This window comes from Eumetopias jubatus, unplaced genomic scaffold, assembly GCF_037043125.1.
Source record: "Eumetopias jubatus isolate StellerSeaLion01/CBP00866 unplaced genomic scaffold, mEumJub1_p1.0 scaffold_5, whole genome shotgun sequence".
Lineage (NCBI taxonomy): Eukaryota > Metazoa > Chordata > Mammalia > Carnivora > Otariidae > Eumetopias > Eumetopias jubatus.
The window spans coordinates 106,008,389-106,028,099 of NW_028274811.1; the positions used below are offsets into that span (position 1 = coordinate 106,008,389).

The 19,711-nt window shown below is 46.1% G+C and overlaps 1 protein-coding gene across 3 annotated transcripts in view; it reads right to left on the bottom strand.

The window, feature by feature from the left end:
• Positions 1-2,796: 2,796 nt before the first annotated feature.
• CYFIP2 (cytoplasmic FMR1 interacting protein 2) overlaps positions 2,797-19,711 on the bottom strand; it is a 123,060-nt gene continuing 106,145 nt past the window's right edge. For all 3 annotated transcript variants that reach the window (XM_088023482.1, XM_088023483.1, XM_028106535.2), the window contains exons 27-31: positions 16,063-16,135; positions 15,501-15,595; positions 10,158-10,396; positions 8,522-8,669; positions 2,797-5,738 (exon numbers count right to left, since the gene is read on the bottom strand). In XM_088023482.1, the coding sequence (XP_087879608.1) occupies positions 5,571-5,738; positions 8,522-8,669; positions 10,158-10,396; positions 15,501-15,595; positions 16,063-16,135 (723 nt within the window). In that variant the 3' untranslated portion in view covers positions 2,797-5,570. The remainder of the gene's footprint in view (positions 5,739-8,521; positions 8,670-10,157; positions 10,397-15,500; positions 15,596-16,062; positions 16,136-19,711) is intronic.

The window sequence follows — 19,711 nt, forward strand, 5'->3', positions numbered from 1 at the left end:
CACAAACTTTCATTACATTTGGAGGTCACTGCATTCAAGGACGTGGGCAAGAAATAAGGGAGAAGGTTCTATGGGGTCCTGAACAGCATTGGTCACAGGGTAGATGTTTAGGATTATAGGCTGCACTGGGCCCACATTGAGCATCGGATTTCGGGTGACACAGATGCATAATGCTACTTAATAAATGCATTGTTTTGTAGGACTGTGACGTTCAGGGCCTGGTAAAGTGTAGGGCTAGGGGCAGGAGCATGTTTAATCTGATCTAAGCTGGTCAGGGCCTTTTCTTGGCCAATATTTGATGTTGGAAGATTCTTTCTCTTCAGTATCTTGGTGCCTGCATCTCCTTGCGTTCATAAGATGCCCATTTTCTTTTTTTCAAGTTGAGGCAGAAATGGAACCTCTTCCATGAAGTCCTCCCTGATATTGCCCTTACTCTATCTTACCCCAGCTGAAAGAACGCTCTCCTTCCTCTGAGAAACGCTTTGTGTGACCATCTCTCGGGATGCCTTAGGATAGAGGTGCTGCAAGCATACTGTTATATGCTTAGGGGTTAAGACATTGGACCTGGATCCAGACTTACTGGACTTTGAATTCTAGCTCCTTTACCCTCTTTGAGATCTGTGCCTCAGTATCTGTATCTGTAAAATGGGGGTAAAGAACAGTACCCACTTCCTACAAGTTGTGACATTTAAGTGAACAAAGAGTTTATAGCACTTTTTCTGATGCCTGCCATGAGGAAGCCCAATAATTGCTAGGGGTCATTAGAATCACCATATTCTCTCCTTCACATTTTTATTCACTATATGCATTTTTTTTATCCCTCCTACAACTCCAGGAGTTCCTTTAGGTCTGTGGCTATGATCAATTTTTAATCTTTAATATAGAGTCTTGCAGATAGTGAGTATTCAAGATGTGTTTCTCAAAGCAACAGTATCCCAGCCTTCAAACAAGTTCAGGGCCCCCAGAGGCTTTTTCAGATCTAGCCTTTCTCTTCTCCAGTGTTATGGACTGAATTGTGTCTCCCCTGCCCCCACTCCCCAGAATTCGTGTGTTAAAATCCTAACCCTCAGTACCTCCGAATGGGGCTGTATTTGGAAATAGAGCCTTTAACAAGGTACATTAGGTAAAATGAGGTCATATGAATGTGTCCGAATGCCTGGTGTTCTACTACAAGAGGAAATGAGGACCCAGATGCAGCCAGAGGGAAGACCATGTGAAGACACAGGGAGAAGACAGCGTCTAAAAGCCAAGGAGGGATGCTCAGAAGAAACCAACCCTGATGTCACTGTGGTCGTGGATTTCTAGCTTCCAGAACTGTGAGAAAATAAATTTCTGTTGTTTAGACCATGCAGTCTGCAGTATTTTGCAATGGCAGCCCTGGCAAATGAATATGCTCTGCTACCCTATTCTCTCCCATTGTGAAAATGCTTCCCCCTTCCATGTGAAACCCTTCAATCCTTGCCAGGTCCCTGCTTCCCTGATTGTGCCCAGGTGTTATGACTGCCTTTGAGGCAGTGGCCCTTCTCCCTTGGGAGTTTTGTTGTTTGTATACATCTAACGTGGATTTCTATATTCTCAGCCCAGTATTTTTCAAAGCATGTTCCATGAGAGGATCAGTAGTGCTGCAGAGAAAGGGGTTTCCGAAGTCAGGGCCACTAGGTGATGGGGTGCCATTCCAGGCTGGTTAGTGCTGCAGGACTCAGAGCACTGCAGATCTTCAAGAAGGGAAAGAGCAGGGAGGCATTCCCCAAATCCATGTGACCACGGAACCCTCTTTTCACTGAGCATCTCTCAGGGCTAATACCAACTGCACCCCAACTACAGCAGCTCAAATATACAACCCGTAATGATGAGACTCCTTGGAGGTGGTGACACGTGGCTGAAAAAGATTTCAAGTCTATGAAGTAGTCAGGCCCCTCAAAGTACCCCACTGGGACATTACCAACGATCAGGGTAGTAGAGCTGGAAGGGACCTCAGATTATTTTTTCCCACTTGAAGAAGAGGGAACCAAGGCCCTGAGAGATGATAGGGCTGGCTGCCCAAGGCCACAGCCAAGGGGAGTCACTAATGCCCTAGGACTCATCTTTGTGGATGGTCTTTGGGAAACTTGCCGCTGCATAAAATGTGAGACTCCAAGCACTGGTGTTTATTTTAAATACAACCTTCTCGTGTTCTTCTGGTGTCATCCTTTCTGATGAGGGTGAGAGGTACCTTCAGCCTGGAAACTTCCCTGCCGCCATGCTGGGCCTTCTCCTGATACCAGACTCTGCTCCACCTTACTCACCCAAAGCCCTGAAAAGTCCAGTGGCCCTAAGTCTAGTTTCGGGGTCTGGCCTGGCGGATCAGTTCGTTACAGTGTGCGAACAAAAGCTCAGGCTTTGAAACTGTTTCAAATCAGAATCATCGCTTACTGTGTGAAAATAAATACACCGCAGAGCCTCTCTCTCGAAGGTGGGAAATAACATATAAAGTGATTGCAGCTGATTCAATGGAAGGGAGGAATGAGATTTAGCCTGGGGCCTGTGCACATCAGACCTCATTAAATACTGGTTCCCATCCTCCCTCCGAGACTAGGGATCACTCAGAACTACTGCCTGAATCTCGTCCGGTGTCAATCAATTAGTAAAGGTAATGCCCCAGCAAGAAAGCACAACAAGCCATTAGTTTAGGATGCACCGACCTGCTCTACCCTATCTCCTTCCATTCCCCTCAGGATGTTTCCTTAGTCATCAGGGCTCACACGGCCTTCCACAGATCAACGAGGCTTGGGGGAGGACCAGGAATCACCGCCAAGATGCTGGTTTGGAAGCAGTTTTAATGGAGATGGAAATGTTTATCAACTCAACACAGGTACCCCAAAATACAAAGCAAAATATCATTTTCAGCTGCATAGCAAATATGATTTAAGAATTTAACATCATTATTTGATCACAAGCGTAAATATAAGTCACCATAAATAAATGTAAATTCATTGTACAAAAATCCCCAGCAACTCTTAATACAAATATGGTACATTTGACAGTTTCTGAAACAGAATTTTTTTTTAGACTTTTTTAAAACCTAAGATTTTTTTTTTTCCTGGTTCTTAGACACACACACAAAATCAAATCAAAAGGAGGCAGACTACCAGGGAGAAAAGGGTATTACACCTGTTGGTATTCATAAATAAATGTGCCAGCGAGTGAGGGAGATGCAACGTCTCTCCCTAAGCTGAAGACCTCAACTTACCAGGGTCAAATCTCTCGAAGATAAAAGGATTCTACCCAGGGGGTCAAATTCAGGGTTACAGAGGCAGGACTGAGGGGCAGCTTGCTGAAACAGCAATCCCATCAAATGGATGATCCAAATCTCCATAAAAGCAATGGGCAAGGATCTGGAATAAACTCTAGGACTTCACAGCTGGTCACCTATCTGAAAGACCCACTGTCCTCAGACAGGACGAAGATTCAGAAGACCCTGGAGCTTAGAGATTTTATGTGGGTTTGGAAGGCGTGTTCTACCATGTGGTGTAGCCTCTCCCTTCTGCCTTTGGGACACATCTATGGTCATCAAGAGGAATAAACAACAACAACAAAAAGTCAGAATAGGAAGTGGCATCTCCAGACAGGATCCGCCAGCTTCCACCCTGAATGGTTTTCCTACCCTACAAATATTTTCTTTCATGGCTCAGAGGGAGCTCAGAGCCCAGGTTAGCGATGGAGAGACCCTCTCAGTGGTCTTCAGATTTCCATGTGCAACAGAACAGCCCGGAGAGCTTGTGGAAGGTACAGATTTCCCTACCTGACTCCCAGAGATGCAGACTTAACTGGTTTGGGGGAGGGCCCAGAAATCGGCACCAAATGTGGCTAACCTCAGGACGTCCTGATGGAGGCCTCTGGGCCACACTTGGTGAGCCCCACCTCTCTCCTCCCTGGTGAGCAGAGTGTATCACACAAACCTCTTGCTATGGATTGTTTTTTCTCTTTCCATTGGGTTAAAATGGGCCATCTGATTAATGGTAACCATTTCCATTCATCCGCCCTGAGGGAGTGGATCATTGTTGTTGTTTCTATTTTCTCTCTTTTCTTTTCTTCCCTGGACTGGGGGAGAGATATCAAATGTCTCACTTTACATTTTCTTACAAGCTCAGGGTCACAGGCTCCCTTTGAAGAAGAGTTGCTCTGTAATAAGACATTCATTCCCAAAGGCTTCCTTCCATCCTTCTACACAGTCTCCCCACGCTCGGTGGGAGATTCTGCAAAGACTTTTGGTTCAGTTGGAGAAATGCAAGGAGACAGGCCCCTGCGAGATATGCTCCATGCCTCAAAATTTAGGTTAAGGAACACTGAGGATGTTGAGAGCAAAAGATAAATTTCCTAAGAATCTTTCAGCTTCTACGACAATGAAAGTCCCGATTCACTAAAACAGGACTCCTTTTCTGGGAGTGTATCCACATATTAAAAACTCATTGACAAGTGCTATTTATATTCCTCACTTCCCTGACCCCAATATGTTTTGGGCTTCTGTTGAAATAACCCCTTAACATTATCTTTCTCGTGGGAGTTTTCCTTGATGAGAGAGTCTGTGCAGAGAAGTGGTCCCTAATTTGGCCACCGGCTACTGGTGTGGGCAGTATGTGCCTGACTTGTTCAGTGCTGTGTTCCCACTGTCCTCAGCCCTGTGCACCTTGCTGCTCACAGTATTTGCTGAACGAATAAAGGAACCACCTCACCATCAAGCTGAGATGGTCCCACAGCTTTCTGTTTGGGGCTATGGAATTCCTGGCTATGTCAATAAATACTGCTTCCGCACAGCAGGCCTGACCATCTTTCTACCCGAATTCCAGTCAGCGAGACATGGTTGTGAATGCATTTCTGATTTCTCTCTAGGAGCGCGCTGAGAGGGGAGCGTGGTTTTGGGGAGTCCAGGGAAGGCCAGAGCCAACACCATCTATCCCGGTGCCAGTACCAGGAACCTTGTCTTCTGTTTCCCCTGGCTCTTAGCGTCTGGTCCACAAGCACTGTTGGTGGTAGAATCCCCGGCATCCAGAGTAGGAGGAGGTGTTGCCTGGGAAAATGGGGGGTAGGGAGCCAGAGGAGGTGAAGAAGCCAGGAAGTGGAAACACGCCTGTCAGGTTGGGCTGTTATCTCAGGATACGCCCATGCTCTTGTCTCTTTCTCTGAGACTTCACTCCTGAGGTGGTACATGGGCACTGGGTAGGAGGTCACCATCTGGGAGGAGGTCTTGAGAGGCAACCATGGATGTGGGGTGGGGCTGTGAGGTGGAGAAGGGGTGAAACTAGGGCTCTTAGCACGGCTGAGGAGAAAAAAGAAAAGAAAAAGCACATACTGCCCTGTTTCTTTTCATTTTTTTTTTTCATTGACGCTATGGAAAAACCACCATGGAGATGTCATGGGAGAGCATGCACAGGCCCAGCCCTTGGGAGGTGTAGATGTGTTTGGGGAGGTTCTTGTTTGCTTCCAGGCTTATCCCATATGCTGTCCAGTTGGACCCTGTTGCAGGCTGGCCATGGCTTTCTCTCTCCTGCTTCTTCTTCTCGTCCAGGTAAAGGGTCTGCAGGCCCTTCCACCTAGCAGGTGGTGGCCAGGGACTGGTGGATGGGTGGCTGGAAGCAACGCACATGCTCTACAGTGGAACTGTCCGTCTCCACGGACTTCATGTACTTGTTCAGGATGGCAAAAACCTCATTGTTCAAGATCTGGTACTTCCGAATTCTGTCTGCCATCTTCTTCAGGGGCTGTGGAAGGACAGGGATGTGCAGGTTAGGGCAGGAGGAGGGACAGAGAAATAAAAAGCAAGAGCAAGAAAATGCAGTGAGGTTGGGGTCCAGGGTCCCGATGCATCAATGATGTCACTCTCTTGCTTACAGGCCTTCTGTGGGTTTCCAGAGCTTAGCAATCAAATGTTAACTTGGCCATAAAACCCTTTGTGAGTTTCAAAATTTACTACCAGGCTACAATAATCAAAACAGTATGGCAATGGCATGAAGACAAACCTATATAGATCACTGGAAGAGACAGCCCAGAAATAAACTCTTCCACACGTGGTCAAATGATTTTTAACAAGGGTGCCCAAACCATTCAATGGAGAAAGGATGGTGTTCTCAATAAACGGTGCTGGGATGCCAGGAATGGCTCGCAATCCCTGTACGAAGGATGAACGATGACTCCAAACGTTATTGTGAAAGAGAGGAGAAGGCAAGGGGTCAATGCTCAGAGACGAACACCCTTTGCCCTTCTTTGCTCCTGCTTTTATTGGTCCTTCAGGATAATCATAAATCCTTAGCATCGTCTCTCAAGCATGTGATGTGTGACAAGGGGTCTTACTGGAACTAGGAGGATCTGTTTACGGGAAAGATACGATATGCTAATCTGCGTATTCTACGAGTTCTGCTAAACATAGCCTAGGGGACAATGCATACGTCTCTTAGATCACAGGGCGGCTGTTTGTGCTGAGAAAGCCTGGGGGAAGGCAGCTCCCCAGGGCATTCCTACGGCAGAGTGGTCACGAGGGCCTCGGCGTTCTGAAGGCCTGCACCCTTCTCCAAAACCTTCCATCGCCCCCAGCAGCCTCTGTGTTACATTTTAGCAAGCCAAGTATTCTGGATGATTTCATGCTCTACATTAACCCTAACCCTGGGAAAACTTGATATCCACATGCAAAAAGAATGAAGCTGAATCCTTACCTTATAATAATATACAAAAAACCCCCCAAAACCCAAAACAACAACAAAAACAAAAACAAACTTTAAAATGGTTTAAAGACCTAACCATAGGATCTAAAACTATAAAATTCTTAGAAGAACACAGAGGAAAATCTTCATGACATTGAATTTGGCAATGATTTCTTAGATGTGGCACCAAAAGCACAAGTAATAAAAGACCACATCAAAATTAAAGACTTGTCTGCATCAAAGGACACTATTGACAGTGAAAAGGCAACCCACAGGATGGGAGAAAATATCTACAACTCGAATACCAGATAAGGGATTAATATCCAGAATATATAAAGAACTTCTACACCTCAACAACAACAAAACAATCCAATTACAAAGTGAACAAAGGACTTGAATAGACATGTCTCCAAAGAAGATAGACAAATAGCCAAAAAGCACGTGAAAAGATGCTCAACATTACTAATCATTAGTGAAATGGGACTCAAAACCAGAATGAGATAGCACTTCACATCCATTACGGTGGCTATTACCAAAAACCCCAGAGAACAAATGCTAGGAAGCCTATGGAAAAACTGGAACCCTTGCACATTGCTGGCAGGCATGTAAAATGAAAAGAGAACGGCAGTTCCTCAAACATTAAAAATAGAATTAGCACATGATCCAGCAATTCCACTTGTAGGTAGCTACTCAAAAGAAATGAAAGCAGGGACCTGAACAAATATCTGTACACGCATGATCCCAGCAGCATATTCACAGTAGCCAAAAAGTGGAAGCAACTCAAGTGTTCACTGAAGGAAGAATGGGTAAATAGAATGTGGTATATACATACCATGGAACATTATTCAGCCTTAAAAAGGAAGACGATTCTGATACAAGCTACCACATGGTGGCCTTGAACACATTATGCTAAGTGAAATAAGCCAGTCATGAGAGAATAAATACTGCAGGACTCCTCTTATATGAGGTGCTAGTCAAATCCTAGAGACAGAAAGTGTAAGGGTGGTTACCAGAGGCTTGGGGGAGGGGAGACGGGCAGTGTTTTCCCTCTGGGAAGCTGAGAACGTTCTGGAGGTGGCTGGTGGTGGCGGCAGCATGACAGTGGGCGTGTACCTAATGCCACCACACCGTACACTTAATGATGGTTAAAATGGCAACTTTTACGTTTATGTATATTCTACCACAACAGCAAAACACACAAACAAAAAACCCTTTATGAGGTAGCTCCTGCTTCCCCCTCCTTTCAGCTGGCCCTGGAGACCTACTCTGTGTCGTAGCCACACACCTTCAGGTCTCTGTGCCTTTGCGACAGCTACAGCTGTTCCTTCTGTCCGGAACTTCCTCCCCACCCTGCATCCCGTTTTTCGCCTGGTTATTGGCTGGTGGTCACTCTGGACTCAGCCCAAGCGCTGCCTCCACCCGAAGCCTTCGCTGGCCACCCCTCCCCGCCGTTCCCCCGGCCCAATTTCAATAGCCCCTCTCAGCGCCCCCACAGCAGCCCCGCTTACGCCACGACCAGCCTCCTCCCACCCCTGCGCCTGCACGACTCCTGGGTTCGGTGAGAGTGTGTGGGCACGAGGCGCCAGCATCGGCGGTCTGACCGGCATGGGGAAGGGCTAATTCAGGTCTGGAGCTCGGCCCAGCCCTGCAGGGTGACCTGATTCATCCCAGCAGGTTGTGAGCAAGTGACTCATGGCTTCTGACGAGAAGGTCCCTGGCCGCGGAGCATCTTTGTACCTACCCGTGCAGGAACTTGGCCTCTGTAAGCAGCTCACCCTCCCTTTCAGATGAAAGCCGGCTTGTCAGGCCTGGCCCCACTTCCCAGGCCCCAGCCCGTGGCTGCTTACCACATTCTTAATGACCTCATCCTTCCCGTCCTGCCTCTGGACTTTCAGCAGGTGATAACAGAAGTCAAACAGGTCGAAGCGACGCTGCTGGCCCAGCAGGACGATGATGGAGCAGCCGGCCCAGTTCAGACCGTCACCAAAACACTGCCTGGGGGTGGGGAGAGGAAGCAGCTGAAGTGAGGGGCAGGGGAGGGTGCGGGGAAGGGCCCTCATCTTGGGCCCGGAGTACAGAGAGTGGGCAAGCCAGTCCCTGGGTCATCCTCTTCACCTGTAACGTGGGTGCAAGGGAAGAGGTGAGCGTACATTCATTTGTTCCAGGGACTGTGGCCTAAGTCCCTCTAGCCACAAAGAGGTGTCAGCCTGTCAGCCACTGAGGTAAGAGAAAGAAGATAAATTTGCAGGGAAAAAATTCAACCAGTCCTTGAGACTTCTGTGGCTGATGAGAATTCGGGTGAGACTGGTCTCCTCAAGGAGCTGGCAAATGCTTGTGAAGGGAAGGACCATTTTAAACCAGAAGACCAGGTGGCGGCTGTAGGCCCAGAGGGCGGGGACGGGCAAGGACAAGAGGGGATGGGGCGTGGTGTGCGGAGGGGCCTCTGCGGCAGGCGAGTGGGGGCTGGCACGCGCGGGGGCTGTAGGGGCTGTGGGTCTGGCGAAGCTCAGCCGCAAGCCGCCAGCACCCAGCAGCATCCTGGGCACGTCCAGAGGCTGTGGGGTCATCTCTCTGCTGTTTTTCTTATCCTCAAGCAGCAGCTGAAGCCCAGTGGGCAAGCTTCCCCGCTTCCTCATCACTCCGGCTAGAAGTGCAGGCCCAGCAGCTGCTCTGAAAACAGCTTGCGCAGCCAGCTCGTCCCAACACCACTTCCTCAGGGAAGCCTTCTCTGGCCTTGTTCTCGAGAGCTCTCGGCTCCTGCAGGGCAGACCTTGTCTGCCTTCTCCACTACTCTGGTCTCAGTGTGTAGCTGGGCGAGGGAAGGAAGAACTGGAATCTGCTTCTGTCTTCTCTGAGGACAGGACTGGGTTCCTCTCGGAGGCTTCCTGGTTTTCAGGAGTAGAGGCCTCACGAGCTAGGCTCACGTGTGCAAGTTAGGGCATGACCCTCTACTGAGGAGGCCTCTCCCTGTTCTATGAACCCTGCAGTTTTGTGAGGGGTGAGGTGGAGGCTGGGGTTCTCAATGCCAAAACCTCCCCAGGGCTCCCTCCTGCCCGCAAAATCGGAGCAGCTTCCGGTCTTGGAAAGACCAGGCCCTGAGGGGTCCTAAGTCCCAAAGCACACACTCCCTCTCTGCCTCCAACCACTCGTTGCCTTTCCTGGAATGTGCCCCCCGCCCCTCCTAAGAGTTGAATCCTAGGCAACATGCAAGGCTCAGTTCTACTGTGTGATTTACACTCCAATAACCCACTCAGCTCACTTCTCAGGCACCTGTCACCCTTCCCGCCTTTGCTCTTATGAGGCCAGAAACCATCTACTTCTGCTCAGCATACCAGTACCTCGCACATCACAGGTATTCCAGAAACAGCTGTTGGACAGCCCACCCCTGCCCTCTTTCTAGTTGAGCCCTGGTAGCCTGGAGACTCTTGTTGGGGGGAGACATGCAAGTGGGGTGGCGACCCACCCTTCCCTGGGGCTACTCACTCAGCTGTGAACTCGTTGGTCCCCACAGGGATGCAGTAGACGAACTGCATGGCACTCCAGAGCCGGTGGAACTCCACGCACTCGTCAACATGCATGACGCCATTGGTGGGTGGTGGGCCCCGCCAGATGGGGTCCTGCAGGTAGCTCCGAATGCGTGTCAGGATCACCTCAAACATGGACAGGCCACAGCACAACCGCTCCTTGGTCAGCAGGTCGCCCTCCCGAGCGATGGCGATTTGCTGGGAACACAGACGTGCATAAACCTTCTATCCTCACCTCGGACCCCATCGTCCCCCTCTCACCAGAGATTCCCGTGCCCTGGAGCTGGCTGTATCTGGAATTCACTCACCAGAGTGGATGTCTTGCCCAGAGCTGGGCACTACCTTTGTAAGCCCTAGTGAAATAGCAGGGGTCTTGTGGTAAGACTTACTTGTGGCAAGTAAAATCTAGGCGCTGTCAAGGACAAAGAGTCAAACTAAAAAAAATCCCAGTCTATCACATAATGAAATGCTATATATCCACTGAGAAGACTGAGATGATACTACTAGTTTACACTCAGTGAGTGGGTGTATAATACATCAGGCTGTGATCTAAGCTATTTATTCCTCACATCGACCCCATGAAATAGGTGCCATTGTTATCCCCATTTTACAGATAAAGAAACTGAGGTTCAGAGAGGCAGCCACTGATTGGCAAAAGCTGGGATCTGAATCCTGATAGTCTAGATGTACGGGTTAAATTGTTAAGTGAATATAGAGCAAGTTTCAGAAAAGGATGTATACTACAGACCTATTAAAAACATCAACAACATGCAATCCCAGAGACAAACAAATAAAACCATATGTGGGGTGTGTGTGTTGTAAACTAGCTTAGAAGGAAACATCAACTGTGGGAGCAGATGGGCTTGGATAAACAGGCAGGATTTTCACTTTTTACTTTAAATACTTCTGTACAGTTGAATGTTCTGCAATAAAAATGTTACTCTTAAAATTTGCCACTGATTTTACAGGATCATTTCCTCCCATTAGAAGTCCTCTAACCATTGTAAACTATCTCTATTAATAATTTAAACTGGCTTCATATCTGGGTCCTGGTTATTGCATCTCTAATAATCAGCTGGCTAGACAAGCACATCAAAACACATTACTGTCTGCATTATGAGTAAAAATGTCTAGGGGTAGAGGTCTCAAAACCATCTGCAAATAGTAGATAGATATCAAAATCTGAGGTCAAAGGAAGGTCTCCAAATCTAGGGACAAAGCTAGAGAAGGCTGGCCTCTGAGACACAGAGGTCCACAGGGAGCTCGTGAGGTCAGCTCTCCAGAGGGAAGTCTCCCCAGAGAGCTCATGTTACAAGTGCCTGGAAGGAGCCTACCTGACTTCTCCCTGTAAGCTCTCACCCTGTAGCCCCTAGAAGGAGGGCAACCTCTAAATTAATCCACAGAGGGAAATAAATCAGGAAACACAACGCTGGAGGCTGTTAGGAAAATGGGCCAGGAGCTTAGTTGTCATGACAACTATAAACTGAGAGAAGTCTAGGACAAAAAATGTGAATTGGGGAAGATGAATGTGACAACATGTGTTTTAAGCATGAAGGAGAGGGAACCCTGATTCACAGTGACTCATCTTGATTTCGTAGGCAGAGGAAGCTCCTAAGAAGAGACAAGACCATTCAGGTTGCCACAGTTGGCTAGATATAGGTCTTTAAAAAAATCCTGAACCTAGTGCTTGGTTCTGTTCTTACCAGGCAACACTCTACACTGGTACTTGGACCTTGAAAGACCTCTCCACTCAGTGCCTGGTACAAGGAAGATGGTCAGTAAATACATAAAGGACCCATATTTGTTCTCACGTCATGAATATTCTTCTTCGTAAATTAACACAGAGACTTCTGGTTTACTAATTAATCTCGTGTGCATCTAGTTAGTCTGAATCAATCCCCAGGGACTGACAATCATGGCGGGGAACTAAAAATTAGCAATGGGGTTTATAAATCTGCAGACAGACTTGGAAATCTGGTGACCTCCCCACTAGAGCCAACCAAGGGGCCCTGATGGAAAAGGTTCAGGGGTTTTGCCCTTCCTCAGAAAAGCGTTCACCCTTCAGTTTCTTCTGGGAACTGTAAAAATAACAGTCACTTGGGTAAATATGGAAAAACACTTTCAAAAAGTGGTAAGAAAATAAAATCTCCCATAAACCCCACTACCTAGAAATGAGGTTTCTTAAAATACTGATCTATGATTGGTGTTAATGTATGTGAGTGTGTGTATACATCTATAGCTAACAGAATTTGGATCAGATTATCTTGCTTTTTTCTCTTCAGATAGCAGCAATTTACAAAATCATTTCCTTGAATATTTTCAGTAACATAATTTTTTAATGGCCACAGAAAATGGCCACTGATAGATCACCATTTATTGAATCTTCTATGCTTACTGGTTAAAGTGTTTACAAATTTTCATTATTACAGACAATTCTTAAGCAACCGTCCTCATAGGCAACACTTTTTAAGCTTCTCTTTGATTGTGCTTAGGATAAAATCCTAGAAGTAGGACTCCGCAGTTGTAGTGGATACATATTTTAAAAGGCTTTTGCAACATAGTAGCAAACTAGTCTGAAGGAAAGCTGAACCACTCTACACCCTTCCCCTTCTTATATCTTCACCAGCTCTCTCTTAGCAGTAAGAAAAGTTCTCTGCCAACTTGGATGAAAAGTTGTACCCTTCTCTTAATTTCCATTTCAGGGATTACTGATAAGGCTGAACACTTTTGCTGGTTTTTGTTGGCATTTAAACCTTTTAGGGTATGAGTTTTCTTCCATGTCCTTTTTCCTTTGGGGTAGGTCTATCCTTTCCTTCTGGCTTTGAAAAAGTGCATTGAACTATTTGCAGCAAAGGCCCCCACTTTGTGACTTGGTGTTATATACATATATATTGTGTGTGTTTCACATCAATTTCATCCATTTCTTTTCTGTTCTACTCAGTGGGGGAGTTTTCTCTCTGCCGTTCTTTTCTGAGTTAACAAGGGAACAGAAAAAGCATCTGTGAAAATAAATCCTAGTAAAAATAAATATAAATGTGGAAATAAATTTCTGCATGGAATACTTTGATTACATTTAGTACCTTCTGGAGGAGAATGATATCTCAATAAACCTTTATATAATCCTTTATAGTTTTTGGAAGTCTTTTACTCATTTTTGTTCATCATAATATTCATGAAAGGCAGTTCAATGAAGGCAGCAAAGTAGCTATTAGCCCATTTCACAGGTGGGGAGACAAAGACTGAGATATTAGGTATCTAGCGCCAGATTGTGCATCAGTTCAAGTGTGAAGCTGGGATGAAGACCCCTGTCTTCTGACCTCCTGCCAGAGTGTGCCTTCCATGATAGCACCTTAGTATGTCCCAGAAATAAATGCAAACAGAGCAATATCATTAAAACCTCTTGACTTTAAATATGTGGCAGAATCTTCCCGTCACGGACTGAGATATTATGTGAGTCCCCTGCACCCCAGCTAGCTTGGAAGGGAATATTTCCTTAACTTTTCTTTGGTCTAGGGGACGACTAAGTTTTGGACTATCCCTTGAGGGCGGGGTGAGTAGAAAACTGGCACTTTCTCGCCAGCAGAATGTCTAGGCTTTTGTTTGTTAAAGACTCGGCATTTGATAAATTGAGATTTCTATCAGTCCCAGGGAAATCATGTTCACCAGAACAGGGAAGGAATTCACAGTCTCTTAAGTGGAAACACATGCCAAACCCTGGGTGCGAGAGGCCAGATTCTTGTAGGATGACACCAACAGTGGAGCAGACACATTTCTATGTCGCTGGCTTGGGGGATTTATCCCTAAAAGGAAATCTTTCGAGGACTCCTCTGTTCAGCCTCCGAAGGCCAAAAAAGAAAATGTGTGCACTCCGCAGGGTCTGAATTCTCCCTGTGGTGACTCAAAGAACCCAAATGCCACTGAACATTTAGTCACTGTTTCCAGGAGGAGGTGGGTGGCACACAGGTGGTCTGGCGAGAGTTGCTCATTGGCGGGACACCTGAGCAGATTGGGTCCTGCAATGTGCTCCAAATACTTGCCCTGATTTCTGAGAGAAGAGGCTGCCTTCTGCCCTCTGCTGAGGATCTGAGTCCTTCAGACGCCTCAGCTTTTGTGATGAGAGCAGAGAGGACCCCTGCAATGCAAGTCCAGCGCAGATTTGAATCCTAAACCTCTTACACAGTTGGCAAAGGCGAATGAGACAGACCACCCTGGCTTGTCTCGCCAGGGTGCCCCATTTCTCTTCCTCCGAAATTCCTCCCCCGGCCTCCCTAAAATGCGCAGATTACTCAAATCAGTGTGAAAGGAGACAACACATGCTTTTGGCTGCCTCCCTCCTCTTTTCTCTTTTTTCCTGACTCCTACCCCAGTCTGTGAGTCCTCTGAGGCAGGGGTCCTGCCCCACTCATCTCCATGTTCATAGCAACTGGTACTGGTTTGTAAAAATTAATTTTATTTTCCAAGATTTTATTTTTAAGTAATCGCTACACCCAAGGTGGGGCTCAAACTCATGACCCCGAGATCAAGAGTCACATGCTCTACTGACTCAGCCAGCTAGGAGCCCCTGTAAAACTTAATTTTAATTACAGAATTAACATATTAGCTTATTCACTTTTGAAAATATTGGAACATTACAGAGAAAGGTGAAGTCTCCTGACCCAGGAGATCATCACCCCATCTCTGTCTCTCTCATCTCTCTTCAGAGGGTGCCGCCATTAGGAACCGTGAGTATTATCATGTTTTAGGAATAGTTTCACTGATAGGGTTTTGTTGTATGCTTTCTTCCCCTAACCGGGCGCTTATGATCTGTCCACATTGATGCACCTAGACCTCATCTTTCCTTTTCGTTAATATGTAGCAAGTAGTCGACATTTAGATAACTTTACCATGTTGTATTCAGTCAACCCTCTACTGGTTGTTTCTAGTTTTTGCTTTAACAAACAATGCTACAGTAGATGTCTGTGTTCCTGTAGGTGTTTTTCTAGAAGTGAATTGCTGGTTCTCAGGGTGTGTGGAGTTTTAATTCTGAGAGATGACTTAGCAGAATTCCTGATACCTAACAGGAGCATAATAGATACTTCTTTCTTGGCACAAGAGCGGATACAGGGTGTAGAAGAAAGAACTCAGGCCTGGGAAACAGCAAATCTCCTTCCAGACCTGACCCTGCCACTAATAGGCTTTGTAGACATTCTTCCCCACCCTCTCTCTGGGCCTGTTTCCCTGCCTGTAAAATGAGGGGGTTGGCCCAAAGGCTCTCCCTCTAAAGTTCCTTTTGGTTCTCAGAGTCTGGATAGAAGGATCATACCTGAGGGGTCCCCAGCCGCTCTATCAGAGGGACCAGGTGGAGCGGAGCATACTTGGCTTCCAGACGTTTCATGCGGACCTCCAGACGCTCCCCTTCTGAAAAAGGAGAAACAGAGCAGAAAATGAGACTCAGGGTACCCTGGGGGAACTGAGGAAGGGAAAACTCTCAGAGGACCGGTGACATATCTGTGTTCCCAAACTTAGATGGACTCTGTAGAACTGTTCTCCATTCTAAAGTGTGATCAGAACTCACTACAAGGAAAAATGTTCTAGTATCTCTGTCCAAGTGACAGTATTATCTACCTCATGGAGTGGGGAGTTCCCCATCATTCGAAAGAGTTAAACCAAGGCTAGACAGGAACGCACTAGGGATGATCTAGAAGGACCAAGGAACAAGGCCTGGAGTGTCACTTCCAATTCTGCCATTCTGTGAATATTGAAGCACTGCGCAAAGCTTTATATAACCTTCTCCCTTTCTGACTGCAGATCTGAGTTTACTGTGATTAAGTGAGCATGGAGTTCAAATGCAAGTTGGCTGTTTAGCTGCTGTTAGTGGTTCTTACCTTTGATGTAGACTCTGGGCAGGATGTTTTGGAAGGGTGCAGCATGGAGCAAATCACAGACTTCCTCCTGAGACTGCAAACAGAGATGGAAAGAAAGAAAGGGAAAACAAGTCTCATTTTAAACTACAAAGAATTTTCATTCCTCAAACCTTGAGCACCGCAGTCAGCAGGGGAGGGTTTCAGTGTTGGCTCCTCCTCTTACTACCCACGGCATCTCAGGCAAGTCGCTTAATCTCTTTGAGCCTATTTATTTATCTGCAAAATGAGGACCAGAATAGTACTTATTTAATGAGTTTTTGTAAGGATTGAGTGAGAGAATGCATAGCCCTATAGCACAGTCCGTGGCCCGTAATGAGTGTGCAGTACATTTTCATTTTCATTATCTTATGAGGAATTTGTTGAAGATTTCAAATGAGTGACAGAGGACTCAAATAGAGATGATGCGCCCCAGGCTCTGTTTGTCTGGTTGGTTGTGAGGCTTGTAGGCTCAAAGCAGGTGGCTGCGTCAATCCGCCAATTAACTGATGTAGATGAGTCCACGCAAAGGCCTGTGTCTGGTTTTCTCCAAAAGAGACACCAACTAGTGAGAAAAGAGAAACTAGAACCCAGAACAGATAGGTTTTGACAGTGACTTGTTATGCATAAAAGTGAGCTTTAAAACACCTTAAAAAGAGGGAAAAGCCTGGGGAGGACAGGCCTGGAAGATAGGGTCCAATGGGCTTGCTGTCCTGGGACCAATTTACGATCACTGGATTTCAGAACAGAGGATAAGGTAGGGGGACCTAGAGAAGCCACCCTCCATGGCTCTTGGTTTCTCTTCCTTAAACTGTGGGGATTTGGATTACATAAGATCCAGACTTCATTCAACTCTGGCACTCTTGGATCCTAAGCATCTGAGAAAATCAGGATTGTGAGTGCCCTTGGCTTTCCTTCCCTGGGCATGGATGGAATATACTGTCCTAGAAATCCGGAAGGCTGGCTGCTCAAGACGGGGAACCCCCAACTCCTTTTTTCACTCTGGGTCAGTCCTTGAAGTGATGCTAGCAGAGGAAAGACGAGTGAGCCCTTCAAAGGGCCTTGCCTGAGTGTCATTCTCAGTTTCTTAGCCAGAGGGGAAATTTTCCCTCTTTCTTAAGCTATTTCTCTCGTAACCCTAAATCAAATAACCTGGTATTGATTGCTATTTCCAAACTTAGGTCTTTGGATTCATCATATAATCTAAAACTTGGTTTATTGGTCAGTCAGGCTATTCTTTAATTTATTAATTACTTTGATTGATTTTTCAATGATGAACCAGCCTTGCGTTCTGGGGATAAACCTCACTTGGTTGTGATGCATTATCCTTTTTATATATTGCTGGATTTTATTTGCTAATATTTTGTTGAGGATTTTTACTCTATATTCATGAGGGGCATTGATTTGCTGTTTTCTTTTTAAATGTCTTTGGTCTTGCTATTAGGATAATGCTGACCTTGTAAGATAAATTGGGAAAGAGTTCCCTTCTTTTCTGTATTTCAGAAGCAACTGTGAAGAATTGGTATTATTTCTTCCTGAAATGTTTGGTGGAATTCACAAGTGAAACCATTTGCATGTGGAGTTTTCTTTGTTGGAAGTTTTTATTTTTTTTTAATTAGAAATAAAAAATTTTTAATAGCCATAGGACGATTCAGGTTACCAATTTTTTTCTCGAGTGAGTTTTGGGGGTTTATACGTATCAAGGACATCGTTCCTTTCACCAGTCCCAAGCTCCAGACTTGGATATCCAGTTTCTCGCTGGGTATCACCACTTGCATATTCCACACCTCAACATTTCCAAAGTTGACCTTCCCCCCTTCCTCCCTAGGGTTCCTCTGCTCACAGAATGGCACAACCATCTCCTTATCTGCCCAAGTCTAAAACCCGGGGTTCATTTTCTCTCTTTTCTTTACTTCCCATGACCATTAAGTCTTCACGTCTCTTGCTTCTTTCCACATTCCTTCCCACTGGCCACCACAACACTCTGATCTCCTTAGGTGTGGGGATGCTGTCTCTAATTTTGCCTCTTCTCCCTAGTGCCTAGGATGTAACAGTTTCTCAATAACTATTGAGAAGGCATATTCTCAACAAAATGTATGCATATTTGTTAGCTCATATTTTTCTTAGATGAATAAATTTATTTAGCCACATAACCAACCTCCAAGTATGAGAATACCATTACATCCATTCATCCAACAAATACTGGTTGAGTGCCTGGCACTGTCCTAGGCTCTGCAGATATGATGTAGAACACGTTAGACTAGATCTTTGCCCTCACGGAGTTTATGTTCTAGTTGATAGAGACAGATAAAAACAAGCAAACAAATCAGAAAATTTCAGATAGTGATAAAAGAAAACAGGGTCCTAGGCTAGAGAGTGACTGGGAATGGAGAAGGTGGTTTGAGGTAGGGTGGTTAGGAAAAACCTTTTGGAGGGAGAGACCCATTTGAAAGAAGATGGCATGAAGCAAGGGAGCCAGCTATGCAGATGTGAGGTAAGAGCATTCCAGTACAAAGGCCCTGGGGCAGAAAGTAAGCTGGAGCATAGCGATGCCGTGCTGGGAATCACGGTCCAGACAGCCGTGATCACGGCCCTAATGATAGGGAGGGACCAGATCATGTGGGGGTCATAGGCATGGTATGAAGTCTGGATTTTATCTTAAGTGCAGTGAGGAACTACGGGGGTAGTCTAAGCAGAGGACTGGTTATGATAGCTTTACTGCCCAGTTTTCCTACCTTTCTTCTTCCAAAAATTTCAGTTGCTCCTAGAAATGTCTTCTTACTGGAAAATTTGCCCATTGCATGAACTTACTAGAAAAGTTGCCTATTGCATGAACTATCATCAGCTTTCTATTTTATTAACGTGAATAAAATTGACATTGGGTGCCACCGTAGGGGATGGAGGAAGCTTTGGGAGGGACAAGAGTGTTCCATTTATCCCTCTCTGCATATCCTGCTGTGCTCCAGTTAGTAACTGTAGGACCAGAGGTTCTTTGGGGCAAGGGGAACTTCCTTCTGGCACACACTTCCTGTGTGTTCTCTACCTCCTAATGCAATTTGTTAATGAAGGTGAGGAAAGACAGAAGGATGTGGTTTCCTAATAGAGTTGGGAAAGTTTGCCTGAAAGGTCCCAGAGGATGAGCTGTGTGGTCATTTGCATAATGAGGTGGCTACATATCCCGCAACACCTTTCAGGGAAGGTATCTGTTTGGCATTCCTTAGATGAGGCCATTTGCAACTGATAAAAATGTCCAGTTGAGAGCACAGAAGGGCTTGGGTCAGAGAGCCAAACAAGCCTCCATCGTGGGCATCTGTGCTAACAGCTAACCTCCTCTTCAGCTAATCTCTGTCTGAAAGGATCCACACTTGGCTGTCCACTGTGCCCAGGCACCCATCCAGCCCTTGGCATGTGAAGTGCCCTGAGAGTGGGTTTCTTCCCCACTCGGCCCCCAGCTCTTTCTGCTCCAGCCAAAACAGCTTTTGTTATGTGAATGTACCATCTGTGCACCCATCATAGAATTTTTACCTTCTCTCTGGAATGCTCCCAAACCTAGCTCTTGCCTGCACTCTCTTTGCTTAGTAAATTCCCACTCTTCTTTCAGATCTCAATTCAACCATCATTCCTTCAAGAGAGA